The following is a 15,544-nucleotide window of genomic DNA, read 5'->3' as shown; positions in this document are numbered from 1 at the left end:
GACGACGACCTTGCCACCACTTGTCCCAGCGACGCCACGCCAAAACACCCAATCGACAGTGACCGTGACGAGGACCCACTGCTGGCTCGCAAAGTTGCGGGAGCTGCCGCATCCACTTTCTTGTCACATATCACATCCCATTTGGAATCTCTCCGATGGCCGTTGCCGACATGTGCGCTGTCAATAGGAGCAGCCCTGCAGGAACAAATGCCACACCACCTCGACTCTGCCGGACTGCCCAAAGCAGGCACTACACCACACTGCCTCGTCGCAAGGGACGCGCTAGGTGACCAGCGACTCGGTCAAAACGGCCGCCTGCATACCGTCAGCCGCGACGAGGATCAACCCTTTTGCTCTCCCAGAAAAGTCCTGGATCGGATGCCCGGCTGCCGCTGCCGCCAACGTCAACCTGCGCGAGCCTTGACTCGGCTTCATTTCCTGGCCTCGCCCATCGCGGTCCTATCATCATTTTTCTATCCCGATTCTGCGCGCCCTTGCTTTTTCTATTCGCACAGCAGCAAAAATTCACTGCAGGCGCGTGCCTTTAGCGGCCGCCCTAGTCCGACGTCTCGCCATGGATCTAAGCTCCTCCGCCTGTCGTGCACGTGCAACCGCATCTGGCCCAGCCCAATCCAGTCGCCAATGTCGTCATATACTCTACCGTACCATCATGGTCTAGCAAAGGCACTCTTATATCAGCTCACCAGGACGACGACGATGCCATTCTCTACATCCCAATTCGTACCAGTTCTCATCTCCAAACTCCCTCCCAACATCGTCCAAAATGGTCAAAGACATTGAAACAGTCATTCAGTAAATGCCTCCGCATTGGGCGAGATTCCCTTGCCATGCTGACCCATCCCTTAGAGAGTTTAACGAACTCGTCAACATGACCCCCAGCGAACTAAAGGATTGGCTCGGCACCGAAGAGTCGACAGGGTCTGGCTGGGGCAAGGATGATGGGTATGGCATGCTCAACCGCCTTCTACCTTGCATGGCTGCTGGGTAACTAACGTTGCTGCGTCCAAGCTCGGGGGAAACCGTTGGCCACGAAAGGTAAATACATGAACTTGGATATAGGGTGAATTCCGACCAACAATCTCGCAGCGGCCGCAGAATCATCGAGATTCTAGAAAAGAATCCTCGAAAGGACCCTGAAAAGTACGACGAGGATGACGTCGACCACATGAGGAGAGTCGTCGCGTATTGCAAGCGTCACCTTGCCCAAGAAGAGCACGCAAAGAAGAATCCCGACAGCAAATCTTACAGGTAAGTAGTGTGTGGTGGTGGCTCGCGTCGTGGGAAAACCGTTGACGCATAGAATCATCAGGAGCTTGAAGAACTGGGGGCACGACGCACAGAAGGCGTAAGACGAATCCGCTAGAAGCACGTCAAATCCTGCCTTATTTACAAATTTTCGGATCCCATGTCAAATAACCACTGGCTGCATGAATCCATGGCGCGGTTTCAGAGGGCAGTCCGAGTCGGCGGGGCGCAAGTTGGATTGATTGCCCGCAGCGACTTGCATTTTTGGAGTAGACTAACATGGATGCAATATGTTTGTGGGCGCTTACTTCTAGAGAACATCAAGAGCTTCCTTGCAAACAGAGGCCATGAAGACCCAATATCATGCCTTGGTCCATCTCGCCGCAGGTATTCGAATTCGCATTCGCCATCATGTCGACACCAACCACAGCACTATTCACATGCTTCTGATCTTTGCAAGTCTTACCTAGACATCCAATTGCTTTGACCCTACAGCAATCGCGCTACGCGACTTCCCTCACAACCGTTGCCCACTTAACAGTACATTTGCTTAGTACATAACCCGACTCGAATCGAGCCTTGCCTCAGGCCATTGACCAGGACCCAGCGACGCGAATTCAGGCCTCTACGTTTCCGCCAATCTGGAGCAGATCTCGCCAACCAAGCCATTGTCAGATCTCGTTCCCCCTCCCCCCCCAGATCTGATCTTCGCGGATGATCCGACCTCCACCCACACGACCGGCGGCCGCGCTGCCGCCACCCACCGCCGCTGCCGCCGACCCGGAATATCGGTTTCAGTTTTTCTGCCACACTTCAATGCGCATAAGGCTTGCTTTCAATCTACCGATTTGCCTTGCGCTTTGGACAATCCATTTCTATGGCCGCCTCGAAAATGCTGTTGTTGCTGCTTCTGTTGGTGATGAACCCCGCACTCCGTCTTGCAAGCCGGCAGTCTCATGTCTCGCAATTACCTCATGCTCTTGCAATTCTCTCGATGACATCGTCATCAATTTCGTCCAATGCGGGGAGACCAAGTGCTTGTCTCGTTCCCGTACTCGCTCAATTGGCAGGCGGAACCGCAAAAGCATCATGACTCAATGGTTATGCTCCGCCTCCTTCTACATTGCAGGTATATGTAGGTACAGTACCGGGACCATCACCATTCATCCTGCACATCATCTCGAGTTTTTTTCGGCAAGAAATGCCTCAGGATCCAACCGCACTTCCAGCCTTTCCCAAAACCCATGCGCGATTCTCCAGGGTCATTAGCAAAATAGGTATACTTACTCCGGCCAATGGTCGACTTTCCCGCTGCCAATGCTGCTCTTTTGTCATCTATCCAAAACTCAACCACCCTCTTGACCTGCCAATCAAGTCTTCCACCTGCCTATCTTGCTACTTCTCCCACATCACGCCCAGCCCTAGACCTGCTCTACTAGCTGCCTTTGCCGGCTGCGATTGCGTAAGCTGTCTTGCCCACTGCCAATGCTTCATGCGGAACGGAGACACCAATGACCAAGCCTTCACTCATTTCACACCTCCATCTTCCCCATTCGCTACCCACAAAGCAACCAGTCGCATCGCCATCACACACGACTCCGCCTTCACCGCACAACACGAACAAAACGGCGGTTGGTGGCCGGCACGGACGGATGCGGGACGGGTCAACGGTCGGGCTGGCTTGCGCTTGCACTCTATCTGCTGTAGGAACGGAAAGTGAGGGCAGGGCAGGGCAGCGGCAGCAGCACGCGCAAAGTTCCTGCGCCTGCCGCCGCTGCCGGCCGGCAGACCGGGCGGGCGGCTTGCATGTCGGTATGCATGCACGTGGGATTCGGTTTGCCGTTGCGGCCTGAGGGAGAGGGCTGGAAAAGGGGGAGGGGAGATAGGAGTAGGAGGGAATGGGTGTGGAATTATGGCGGTTGGTTGAACGGGTTAGTGCTTGGTCAATTAACTTGTAAGGAAGGAGCTCAAGCAATGCGGATGATGTTGTTTTTCGCTCCAACACCCAAAGTGCTCATAGGTGTGACTTCCTGGTTGGATGTCGTGGTCGCTTGCGCGTCTCGTCTTTCTGCCATTTGGTGCAGTTGACCACCAGCAACAATGACTGGCCTCCTATCATCCAGATGCCATGTCAAGCCTCCACGTTGGGGATTTCTAGCACAGTCTATTGGTTGTGCAAGATGGTGGGATGATGCGCTTGACTGTTCCCCGCAACTCGAGGGGAGAGACCAGAGTCTGTCATGTCGACGGATTGCGTTCGTGACCTGTATCGTTTAGTCGACAAGACTCATCCTTCATTTTTGCGCCTAGGGAGTACATGTTGGAAACTTGATACAGTGACGGCTCCATTGTGACGGTGGCGACTAGGCCTTAATGCGAGAGATGAGACACAGTGAAGAGAAAGCAAGGTTAGGAAGAGGAAGGCGTACACAGGTTACAATGTGGCTTCTTGTGGGTTGGGGGCTAGTGAGAGAGTGATACCACGATGGAGACCTCTGTCGTGTAAAATCAAATGTTGTGGCGGAGACTTCAAAATGAATGAAGGGGGCTTGTCGAATAGGACTATCATCAACCAAAGAAGGGGCAGACATGTTGGAGAGGACTATCACCACTCATCAATTAAAGACGGGACCCAGCATCCAATATGGAAATTGTTTCGTATCAAAGTGTTTCAACTTTCAAATGCGGGATGGAGGCGGCGGCGTCGAAGAGTCAAGAGATGGCCGAAGTGGTATATACAAGTAAAGTAAAAATTCGACTTATCATGTGCTGATGTTTTCATTGATCGAGGACGTCCTCGAAATCTGGAGAGGATTGGCAGACACGCATCGTCATTTTCCAGGAACGGATTGCCAGAATATCGTGGCATGAGATCCACATCGAGACATCATATCGAGATCCGGAGACAAAATCTACCCCAATTACCAAGTCGAGCAACGCGCAAGCCGTTGCGCGTGCCAATCTTGTTTGTCCAAGGGGTCCAGAACGCAGGACCAGACGAGTCCCTGGTGGCTTGTTGGGTACATATCTTGGGCATGAAGGCGTGTCGCGTTCATGACACTGCATGCCGCAGCGTGGCGGTGAGACATGACCTTCGCTGCGGGACCGTCTGTCAGGGACAGGGCTGGACCAGGGGGGCTTCATGAGCTAGCTGGCGTGGTGCGTCGTGGTACATTCCTAGGTAGATGACGCTCGGTGTTGGGCGTTGGCTGAGAAGGGGGACTCGGTAAGCCGCCGCCTTCACGTCTACAGCGCGCTCCAAACTTTCGTCATTGTGGCGGAGCTGGAAGAGTTGGAGCCAGGATTTGTACGCCGTAAAGACGGTTGCCCGGATTCCAATTCCGTGCAGCACGTTGACGGATAACTCGGTAGGGATGTTGAGAAGGCCAGGCGTGTCTCGTTGTCGACGCCCAGCGCCAAGAGCTGAGGGACAACTGAAAAGGCGACCAAGCACTGCCCGAGCCAAACGGAATGGCTTGCGTCAGAGAGAGCAGGCACAACGCTGCTGGCAAGTCGACTGATAGCGGTAGTGTACTACACGCACAACGGGTCAACTGCCATGTCTGTCGTGAATCGCGAGCCGTCTCCTGAGATGCATGTCAATTGGTGCAAGCCTAGCCAGCCAGCCAACAAACACGTGGGATAAGCGCGAAAAATGTCATGATGATGGGCGGAGGGTGTCGCTTGCCCTGCAGCAACTTAGCAAGAAACATGGTGGCCAAAAATAGCAAAAAATAGAGCGCCAGCCACAGCGGCCCGCGTGGTGGATGGATCGTGGAGAACCACAGGGATCGCTGTCCGGGTCCCGCTCGCCGGCTTGACCGCAGCCAGACGCTAGCCTGATCCAAGACAGCTGCCGGGCTCGCGGAATTTTCGATGTCTCCGTATGGCGGCGTCGCAAATGCCACGCTCATGGTTGGTTTTTTACGTCGTGAGCAGCGTGAGCAGGACAATCCGTTTCATCAATCGTCCGGCCATCCGGCGAAAACGGGGCTGCCGACGTCAGGCCTGAGCTCGCGGTTGCACGTACCACCGCGTTCCTGCAGACTGCATAGGTACAATATGTATTTCAGAACATGGCAACCCTAAATGATGTTGCTGGTATGTTGCTGGTGTTCAGCTGCGAAGTGAAGGTGGTGGATATGTAGTCCAAAAAGCTTCACAGTTAGCGCAATCACTTTCTGTTTTGTGATGACTGAGAAGGAATCGAGTCAGCTCATTGCAGTTGCGGCGAAGAGCAGCCGAAGGCGCATGAGGCGGCACCCGCATCTGTCGGCGATGTTACAGCTTTTGTTCATCGTTGTCTTCGGTTTGGTCACTCAGGGGTCGGTTTTGGTCACTCAGGGGTCGTGGAACCGTCGCGCGTGCATCATCATTTCCATCTTCCATTCGGGCAAGTGTACTCTTCAGGTTCCGCACGTCCAACGAGGCGGGCAGTAGGCTGTAACTGGCAAATGCAAGAGAGTCGGCCTGTACCTTGTAGGGCGGTAGTGGCTGGTGGCTGGAGACGACTTGGGATGCCACTTCAACGGGCATCAGTGGCGAACGAGGGTCCCGTCTGGAGTCGACGTAGGAAACAGAGATGCCGTGGTGCTGAGTTGGTGCTTGAAGGAGTAGATTCTTCTCTGCAGGAGAAGTGAGCCTAAAAGCACCTCTTTGGGAGCCAGGGTGGCTAATAGGTGCGTTTTGAGCCGAATGGACAGGGATAAAGGCATCACACCCTTGATTATACCCTGGTCTAGCGTAGAAATCCATTTTTAGTACATAGTTCAGTCCACATCCGCGCTCTCGTCGAGGGACGACACACGCGCTCCGTCTGCCGTTTGTTCAAGAGCCGCATCCCACCGCTCCCACGACCCAAATCACACCCTCGAATTATTCGCAACATTACTGCGCCAAAACTTCCGATATCCACTTATCCTCCGTGCGCTTTGACAGCTTTCAAATTCAACAAAGCGCCTGCTGTTCCCTGACCCGCCAGCCAAGCGCCTCGCGCCCGTCGCCGAGTCCTAGCCGGCATTTCTCAGAAGCATTCCACCACCACGCGCTGCCCTGCATTCGATGCTCCCGCTCCGAGCCTAGTCGCATCATCATGGGCAGAAGAAAGATCGAAATCAAGGCGATCAAAGACGACCGCAACAGATCAGTGTGAGTCGATAATGTCGTTGTGCCGAGGGGCTCGTCGTGCGACACATGTTTCAAAGAACCAAAGCTGACCAGTTGTTCGCCTCGCTCAGCACTTTTTTGAAGCGCAAAGGTGGTCTTTTCAAAAAGGCACACGAACTATCCGTCCTCTGCTCCGTCGACGTCGCCGTTATCATATTTGGCCACAACAAGAAGCTGTATGAATTCTCGTCGGGAGACATCACCGAGACCATCGGCCGGTATCAATACGTTCGCCAGGTATGGTCCCTTTATCAGACTTTAAGCTATGAGCTAATAGCATCATAGTATGGCGCTGCGCACGAACACAAGGGTCCAGAAGACTTTATGGGCAAGCAAGAGGGGGATGAGGAAGATGAGGATGCCGATGATGCGGGACAGCCGCCGCCAGGCTCTCACTCACCACCGGAACCCCATATGCTGATGCCTCCCCATCTACAAGGCCAGCAGTTTCAACACATCAGACATACCACGCCTTCTGGGTCACCTCCTGTGCCGAATGGCGTGCAGTTCCACCAGCGACATGTGTCCCCGCAGCCCCCTCAGAATCTCTCTCGTCCCAGCTCTCGAACCCACGTCCGCAGACCAAGCTCGAACCTCGCACCTCCCCAGCAGTATCCGCCGCCGCAACCTCCCGCGCCCACGTACAATTACAGACCCAATCCACCGTTTTATCCTCCGCAGCCCATGCCCCAGCAAGCACCTCCAGGACCGCCTCCGCAGCCACCACAGGCTTACCCGCACCCGGCGCTTCCTGCCCATCCTCAAGGTCAGCAAGTTTACATGCAGGAACCACGAAGACAATCTATGCCGCCCCAGTTTGCTCAGCAAGCTCCACCGCAACCGTTGCCTCATCCACAGTCCCATCCGCCACCCATGACACAACCGCAACCGCAGCCGCTCTCGCAACCACTTTCGCAACCGGAGCATTTGCAGCGTCAGCAGTCTGTCGTGCCATCACCGAGACCCGAGCAGCACAACTTCACGAGCCCGCCGCTTCCACAGCAGCCCAAACCACTGCCAGCGGCGGCGAAGAATTCGAGCATTTTTACGCCCATCGATGACAGCAGGTCTGTGCTTGCTCAACACTGGGGACCAAGCACTACCCAGACAGAGATCAAAGTAGAGCACCCGCCCACTTTTGAGCCTCCTAGGCCCCAGTCTATCGATGTGGCACAGGTCACCAAACAGCAGCACAATGGAACGGCTCCTCTTCAACCGCCCCGGAACGCTCCCCATCATCCTCATCGAACTGTGTCTACCTCGTCTTTGCCAACGATTCCGCCGCCCGCACGCGTTGGCAGTGTCAATTCCGAGGCAAAGAGGCCTCGTCTCAAAGTACAGATCCCTGATGAACATTCCGAAGCCGAAAATACCCAGGCCTCCGGATCACCCAAGGACGCAAGCACTACTGGCGCTACTCCGGCTAGGACGAGTACAGAAGCATCTCACTCGTCAGGTGTTGTACTTCCACCGCCTTCTCCGAGTGCAAGTGCATTGCTCAGCGCCGGCGCGACTGGTCCACCGAATCCTTTTGCTCGCCCGGCTCCGCCCATGAATCACAGCAGTACCAACCACTCGGGCGAGAAAACGGAGACGCCCATCTCAGCACTTCCAAGCCGGTATCTAGGAGACTTGCTCCCTTCGCCCTCCAGTTTCTACCCTGCATGGGACTACAACAGCAATTCAAATATGCTGCCAAGCCCTTTGACCTTTCAAACGCCCGTTGTGCAAAACGGGCCAAGTTTCCGAGATGACCCCGATGAGAGCAGAAAGCGGAAAACATCAGAGGAAGGCTCAGATGGAGGCCAGAGCAAAAAGGTCAAAACATGATGAGTTGCCATTCTTCCAATAAGTGCAAGATGCAGGATGCTGTCATCTTCGAAGCCGGATGCAAGGACACGCGACTACATTTTGTCAGCACAGGGCCACAATGTCAACCGCATGTCGGAGCAGGGTTGTTCCTCTGCCAGCAGTTTTTTCTTTGTATTGACGCTCTATAACGGAAATCGGTGATAGGTGCTTGTTTGGTGTTGAGTCATAGACTGGAAGTTATGGGGGGAGCTGGTTTGTTTCTATGCGGTCTCATTTCCTTGCTGAAGCCCCTTCTCCACATACCCTCTTGCTCTTAGTCATTTTAGCTCTCTCCTTACTTGGATCTTTTCGTATGTTCGGTCATCTTTGCGGATACATCGGTGTGGTCTAGTCTCAGAGGATACCCAGGGGTTTCAGCACCGCTCCGCTCATTTCAAATCCTACACGGCTGTTGCAGCGCATCCCTTTCTGGTTCTTAGCGACAGGTCGTTCATTCATGGCGAGACAAAACCGGTCTTTGTTGCTGGATGGGTGTTGGTAGGCAAGGTGTGGAGTTGGTGGTCGTCGAGACTTTGCTTTTCTCGACCTTCGATTCGAGTATATTTTGGAGGCTGAAGTTGATTGCATGCGTCGACGCAGTTTGAAAATGAGTTGTACATAATATCTACAAGACCGAATTGGTGATGATGAACTGGCATAGACTGATAACTCCTCGTCTGTCTTGCGAACGACGTAGGCGATACCACAGCAAGTGACGAAAAAAATTCAACCTGTGTATTGTCTCAAGCCGTCGCACTCTCAGACCCAAACGCTTGAATGCTCCTTGTGGCCATCCATTGAGAGAGAAGATACTCTCTATCTCCAAGGCACCAGGAGCTTGAGGACTCCCTGTCTCTATGTGTTCTTACTTAGCACTAGAGGAGGTCTTGGGATTGGCAATTTCTTTCATCACCCATTGTGATACCAACAAATCATTAAGCAACAGGCATTTTTCGTTCGGACCGTACCCACACAGCTGCTTCTCAAAATCTCGGTGCTTCCTTTTTGCTCGGCGCGGCGGGGTCTACTGCAGGGGTGCGTGTTTCCCAAGGAATCCCTTCCTTGGTGCCAATGCTTAGTCAAGAGTTGAGGTTTAAAAGTGTTCACATGGACAAGAAGAGCCTACCTAGGCACGGCAGTTTGGAGAGGATTGATGTTGTTCAAGTCGGCTCTATGGAGTCGGCGGGCGTGACATCATTCCGAGTCAAGTATCCACCACAGTCAGGTTGGTACCGGCCTTGTACGCGAGGGGCTGTGCTTTCGATATATCTATAAACCCCGTGCGCATCTATGGGAATATCGTACTCGGTTTGCGGATCTTGGATGAACAGGACGAAGAGAAAAGGCCAAGAAGTCGACAACATTCTGAACGGCGAAGACTGGCCAAGGCAAAAACGTGCCCAACCCTTGCCCGACCCCACCATACCTCAACAGCTGCCGCCGCCGCCACGACGACCTATCCCTGATCATCCACCTGTCAACTCTCAAAAGGATCGCCTGACGCCGTTTGTCTTCGCTCGTTGTCACTGTCGCGTCCAAGCAACCAACACATCCAGCCTCGACTGTGTGACTAGTTCCTCCTCAGAACGCCGCAAACCTCGACCTTCAGCCTCACGGGGGCTGTGAACAAGCGACTCGTCCGCTGCTTTCTCACAGTGATACAAAAGCTGCCTGCTGCCTGCCGGTCCAGTCAACTTCTTTCTCCGCCTTTGGATATCACAATCATGGCCTACAACAAGGGATACAATCCTGACGCCTTGCCCGCGCACGCTGAGCCGGACCAGGTCTGCTTCCGCGTCTTCCAACGTTTGTTTTGAACATGCGGCTGACTGGTACTTCACAGGCCGCTGCTGCTCTCTCGCAGCAGCAATCGCGCGTGTCGCCGCGTCCAGCATACTCTTCTGCTCGCCCGGATGCGTACGCTACCAAACCAGTCCCACCCACGCCGCGCGACGATCGCTATCGCGACCCCTACGCTGGTCGGCCCCCGCCCCCAGGTGCATACCACGGCGGCGCAAGCAGCTACGACGGCCGACACTCTCCGCGATACGGAGGCGCTGCTCCAACACCCTCCCACGGATACGCATCACCCCCGCCCCAGAATTATGGAGCAGCGCCCGCACCCTCGAACTTTCAACATGGACGTCAACCCTTGGGTCAGCATGCCCGACCTCCGCCGACGCCGGCCCCGCCGCGCGATGCCAATGACCGCGATGCGCTGTGGCGGTTGTTCGGAGCCGTGGACAAGAACCGTAGTGGACAGCTGAGCGAGAGGGAGCTGGGCAGTGCGCTCGTGAATGGAGACTGGTCGGCTTTCGATTCGCATACTGTGCGCATGATGATCAGGTGAGGACGTCTCTCGGCTTGCAGATCACGAAAAAGATGAGCAAAAGAGCTGTCGCCCTACGGGCCGCAAAAGAAAGGTCAACTTCAACGCCTGGTGCCAAAACCTCGCGCGGCACACGGGGCGCGTTCAAGTGCCTTGGCCAAAAGACTTGGGCATTTGAGCTCGTGGCAGGAAATCTACGGGCAGCATTCGAGCAACCCTGCTCTGCTTTGAAGTTGACGTTCTTTTGCGGCTCCGTGGTTGGATGTCGCAAAAAGAAAATGGGCGGAAACTACGGGTAGATCGTCGTTTGACGTGGCTGTGGCTGTGGTTGATTCGTCGAATGTGGAGCTGACATGGACTGCGCAGAATGTTTGACACGGATCGTTCCGGGACCATCAACTTTGAGGAATTCTGGTACGTGCCACTCCATCCTTCATACACTCCCTAGGCTGTTGCGGCGACATTTGGCTGCGCTAGAACGGAAGGAAGGCTGGCTAAGAACACGTGCTTACGCGCTGCAGCGGTCTTTGGGCCTTCCTCGCGGCGTGGCGCACGCTCTTCGACCGCTTCGACACAGATCGCAGCGGCAAGATTTCTTACAACGAGTTCTCGGATGCGTTGACGGCGTTTGGATACCGCCTGAGCCCGCAGTTTGTGTCATTGCTGTTCCGCACTTATGACCGGCGCAACGAGAACGAGATCTCCTTCGACTTGTTCGTACAGGCGTGCATCAGTCTCAAGCGCATGACGGATGTATTCAAGAAGTACGACGAGGACCGCGACGGTTACATCACGATGAGCTTGTAAGTTGTGTCCACTTGACCCTCCGTCTCACTTCCTTGCCAGGGATGGGTGGAAGGTTCCCATGACTTGGATCCTCCCAGAAGCTCTCTCCTTTATCCTTTGTTCTTCCCTCGACTATGAGTTACACACAGGCTAATCATTGCGCCAACTCGCTCCCGGAAACAGCGAAGAGTTCCTCACAGGTGCCCAGTCCCTCTTCCTGTTCAACTCCATTTCAGCCAACACTGACACGGGGTTGTATTGATCGCCAAAAGAAATCGTCCGCCAAGCGTAAATCAGTGCGCTACACCTACTCCCGATCCAGCTCACCTTTGGCCCATTTCCCACTTGATGACTGCCCCTTAGCCGGACCACTGGACCCGCGGTGCAAAGCAGCACACACGGAGGCTGAACCGCGCCATCTTTCTCGGCGAAACTTGATTGCAATTGGAGGAGAGATCATGACGAGGCGAATGGAGAAGATGGTAGAGGTCTCGGGGTTGAATTGGAATGACTGCTCTCGAGCTTCTAATGGTGGTGGCTGTACGTATTCGCAGCTGCATTATCACCACCCTAACGATTTCATCTGGTCGTGCAAGCCGAGCATTAGTGAATGGTTGCGGGCGTCCCAGTGAAATCAAGAGTGAATGCGCCCCGGGATGGCCTACCCGGTGAAGGGGACCGCGTGGTGTGGTCGTTGGCCAGATCCCTAGACACTCTTCTTCCTTTGCTACTGCCTACCACAGATCTAATCAGCATCCTTGAAACCAACCGCTTTGGCGCTCTTGCATGACATTGAGACTACGCTATGCGACACGTGCCTAGTCGCCGGTCTGGCGGAGAAAGATTAGTCTCTCTTCGGAATGCACTGGGAACCGTTTCATTTCCACTTGGCTGCTGCGTGAGCAAGTAGTCGAGGAAAGTGACATCGACTTTTCCAACGCATGCGCTCAGTTCTCCTATTGCCTTTCCCGCTCCTGATCAGATCTGTTTCAAGACATTCCTAAGTATTTGGCTACTCATGCGGAGAGAGTGACTGACCGCCAACTAGCGGGCGTGGTATCTAGACAAAAGTGAAAGGGCAAATGTCAACCAATTTCGGTGTTCATGTCTTTATTTTCAGAAGCCAGAGAGGCAAGAGATGCCAAAAGAAGCACACGGATGGAGCAACTCAGTTGTCGGATGCATTGGGCAGAAAGGAGGAGGCTATCAGAACTGCGTTTGTATACTCCTCCTCCAAAAGGCTCCTCATCCCCTAGTCCGACGCTGTTTTAAATTACAAGAAACGGGCATTCGGGCCTTGAGAGAGGGTATTCTGTTCTGATTTCAAGGGCAAAGCTCCTTTCTGAGTGCTGCTCAAGCCGCCGTCAAGTTGGAGGGCAATGCCGAAGGAAGCGGCAAGAGCGGCAGTTTTGATCTGTGTTGGCAAAATCATCAAAGCACGGAGCAGCTTTGTTGAGTTCCGTATATTTGAGGAAAGCTGCTGCTTTGCCTCAAATCTAGGGAGCCTTGTATCATGATGTGAACATTGATGGGCTACTCCGAGGGCCCCCGGTGATGAGGAAGGTCGCAGGCCGTCGGGAAGACCTCAGACTCCTGATCGCTTGAATATGGAGAGTATCTTGGATGCTAGTTTTGGGGAGCAAGCGAGTGCTTTGTCATGGAAGACTCAAACCGTGCTATTCATCACTCACGGTAGCTTATTAGAAACTTCGGGCGAGGTATTGTAGACGGCTGGACAGATGGCGAGTTGGTGGATTTTCTCACGGCGACAGGTCTGATCTCCGGACCATTGCTGAGATGTGTGTTCGCCGAGACTGGTAATGGAGTGCTCAGAGTCATGGAAGATGTTCGAAGAATCTGGAATTTGAAGAGTGAAGATGGTTTGATTGACGTCCATAGCCTTTGCGGGAAAGGCAGGTCTTTCTTCTGATATTTCCCATTTCCAAATGTGCCTCGCCAAAGCCCGACGGGATAGGCAGGCTGTGCCAGGAGGAGTCGCGGGAATGCAGAGAGGAAGAGCGGATGCACCACGCGTGATTAGACGCAGGGCGGAGGGCTGGCTTGCTCTGCTCTTCAACCCATGATTCTTGGACGCTTACTCCCTCGATAATAGTATACAACGGTGAAGTTGACGCTCTTCGAACTCCGCAAATGCAACATCGAGTTTTCGCTTCCCACAAAAATCAAGCAGCCCAATAAATCCAAACGCCATAATATTCCCGATTTCTTTTCCGCCACGGTGTAGTGACTGACGTACAACGAGGAGTAGAGTCGTCATCTCGTGAGAGAATTCGGCCAGAATAGTACGCGGTAGATCGACTCCTACGAATTGGCGTCGATGTCTGCCCACGTCTTCTTAATCTCCTCGCGCTTCAGCTTGGCCTCGTCGCGATTCTTTGCGGTGCGCTCGAGGCGCGTGGCGCGCAGGCACATGTTGAGAGCGTGCTTGGGCTTGGTACACATGCCGGCACAGCGCCAGAGGAAGCCCCTGGCGCTGCATTCTTCGAGGGCGTTTGCGAGTTCTTCGCAGGCTGGTGGTCAAGTTAGCGGCGGCCGCGGGTATGCGCCGGGGAGTCTGGCGACTTACGTGCGCTGTCCTTGGTGTGCAGGTGAGGATGCATGGTGATGGTCTGAACCCACGAGCTGGGAGTGGTAGTTGGTAGTGAGCGTCTGAGAGGAAGACTTGAGTCGAGGTGGTGTGAATAAAGTTGTAGTAGAAGTCGTGAGAGCGGCCTTCCAGTGGCGGGCCGGGAGAGGGAGTCTGTGCTCTTGGATCCGCGCTGGCGGTCCCTAGCGGTGGTTTAGGTCCCCGCCAACACCCACTGCATCATCGCTCGCGTTTCTTCTCAGTTGAACCACTCCACGGCCTGGTCGACGCGCAACATTCGACACCATGTCGCAGCAAGCTGTCAACTCCAAGAAGCAGCAAGGTGCGTCGACATCAACGCGATCCGGCCCAAGTGGCAGCTAGCAGCAAGCTAACCAATGTCCGCCAGAGCTGCAAATCCAATATTCCAACTACAAGAACATTCTCCAACAGCTTGCGCAAAAGATCGGCGATGTCGAGCAGGAAGCTGAAGAGCACAAGTACGATATTACGACCTCGACGCGCAACCTTACCCAAACCCCCACACACCTAAACGTTCCGCTCGAGAGAAACCCCCTCCTGTCTCTTTACTTTTCTCCTCACCGCCTCTCGCCCCCGTCTGCCTCGGCCGCCCGCTCATTTTGAACCACAGGCTCGTGCTTGAGACTTTGGAGCCCCTCTCCGGCGAGCGGAAGTGCTTCCGCATGATCAATGGCGTTTTGGTGGAGCGGACAGTCCAGGAGGTTGTGCCGGCGCTCAAGACGAATTCGGAAGGCTTGAAGAAGGTCTTGGACGACTTGCTGAAGCAGTACAAGTCGAAGCAGGATGAAATGGACAAGTGGAAGGTGTGTCTTGAGACGGGGAAATTGGTCCAGGCGCATACCACATGTTGCTTTGACCAAGGTCTGGCTAGGTTGCTAATGCGTCATGTCACTGCAGAAAAAGAACAACATCCAGGTCGTGCAGCAATAGAATGGTTCAACAATCAAGATTGTAGCACCGGGCCACCCCACGCGATGCCGATGAAAGACGGCCGACCATTACGCAATTCCTGGGACACGCATTGCTTCCCTGGCCGCTGCGCGGAAGTGCTCACCAAAGCAATCCACTTTCCAATCCACATTTCAAAGAGTTATGAAAAACGGACGTCTGAAGATTCCCCGACCTCGTGTCAAAACTGATCCCCGAGCAGAGTGGGCCATGCAACTTGAAGATGGGGCGCTTTATTGGCTATTTTGAGCAACGGGTGATGTGAGGCCCCAGATGAGAGCTCGCAGAGGATGAGCTGTACATGATGCATGGTTCGGGATAGGAAGAATACGCTCAGGTCATGTGCATCCAAGGCAGGCGTTCAAACTTACGTTTAGTTATAGAATCCATCACATTTGCAACATGAGATTGTCCGAGGACGATGAAATGTCCACGACAGCCAAGGCCCGGAGGAAGCGTTGGAACAACGTCATGGGTCGGCGCGGTGCTAGGCTCTCAACTGCATCCTTCGTAACGAGGCTGAGCCTTGGTGGCTTGACGCCGTGGGTTGCTTTCTGCAGGATGTGTTG

At 54.2% G+C, this 15,544-nt stretch overlaps 6 protein-coding genes across 6 annotated transcripts; 4 read left to right on the top strand and 2 right to left on the bottom strand.

Moving 5' to 3' along the window:
• Positions 1 to 784: 784 nt before the first annotated feature.
• Positions 785 to 1,370, top strand: BKA78DRAFT_349923 (uncharacterized protein; the record flags this gene model as incomplete). The annotated part of the gene is made up of 5 exons (XM_066890889.1): positions 785 to 813; positions 868 to 963; positions 1,030 to 1,056; positions 1,108 to 1,269; positions 1,331 to 1,370. 5 exons carry the CDS (start codon positions 785 to 787, stop codon positions 1,368 to 1,370), a joined length of 354 nt encoding a protein of 117 aa, XP_066747841.1.
• Positions 1,371 to 5,547: 4,177 nt separating this feature from the next.
• On the bottom strand, positions 5,548 to 6,021 carry BKA78DRAFT_292581 (uncharacterized protein; the record flags this gene model as incomplete). The annotated part of the gene is made up of 1 exon (XM_066886076.1): positions 5,548 to 6,021. The coding sequence occupies one exon, from the start codon at positions 6,019 to 6,021 to the stop codon at positions 5,548 to 5,550; it is 474 nt and encodes a 157-aa protein (XP_066747840.1).
• Positions 6,022 to 6,358: 337 nt separating this feature from the next.
• BKA78DRAFT_292580 (uncharacterized protein) lies at positions 6,359 to 8,262 on the top strand (the record flags this gene model as incomplete). Its single annotated transcript, XM_066886075.1, has 3 exons — positions 6,359 to 6,414; positions 6,471 to 6,669; positions 6,718 to 8,262. 3 exons carry the CDS (start codon positions 6,359 to 6,361, stop codon positions 8,260 to 8,262), a joined length of 1,800 nt encoding a protein of 599 aa, XP_066747839.1.
• Positions 8,263 to 10,363: 2,101 nt separating this feature from the next.
• On the top strand, positions 10,364 to 11,413 carry BKA78DRAFT_229748 (uncharacterized protein; the record flags this gene model as incomplete). The annotated part of the gene is made up of 3 exons (XM_066883752.1): positions 10,364 to 10,629; positions 10,979 to 11,026; positions 11,134 to 11,413. Coding segments are annotated over 3 exons (594 nt in total), but the record flags the coding sequence as incomplete, so codon positions are not given.
• Positions 11,414 to 13,720: 2,307 nt separating this feature from the next.
• On the bottom strand, positions 13,721 to 14,019 carry BKA78DRAFT_349920 (cytochrome c oxidase biogenesis protein Cmc1-like protein; the record flags this gene model as incomplete). Its single annotated transcript, XM_066890888.1, has 2 exons — positions 13,721 to 13,929; positions 13,986 to 14,019. The coding sequence occupies 2 exons, from the start codon at positions 14,017 to 14,019 to the stop codon at positions 13,721 to 13,723; spliced, it is 243 nt and encodes an 80-aa protein (XP_066747837.1).
• Positions 14,020 to 14,291: 272 nt separating this feature from the next.
• Positions 14,292 to 14,957, top strand: BKA78DRAFT_349919 (Prefoldin beta-like protein; the record flags this gene model as incomplete). Its single annotated transcript, XM_066890887.1, has 4 exons — positions 14,292 to 14,328; positions 14,395 to 14,485; positions 14,638 to 14,830; positions 14,925 to 14,957. 4 exons carry the CDS (start codon positions 14,292 to 14,294, stop codon positions 14,955 to 14,957), a joined length of 354 nt encoding a protein of 117 aa, XP_066747836.1.
• Positions 14,958 to 15,544: the final 587 nt, after the last annotated feature.

The sequence above is a fragment of the Phyllosticta capitalensis genome (genome assembly GCF_038381095.1).
Source record: "Phyllosticta capitalensis strain CBS 128856 chromosome Unknown BKA78scaffold_2, whole genome shotgun sequence".
Classification (NCBI taxonomy): Eukaryota; Fungi; Ascomycota; class Dothideomycetes; order Botryosphaeriales; family Phyllostictaceae; genus Phyllosticta; species Phyllosticta capitalensis.
The sequence above is the reverse complement of the archived record's forward strand: the minus strand, read 5'-3'. Positions and strand labels throughout refer to the sequence as shown.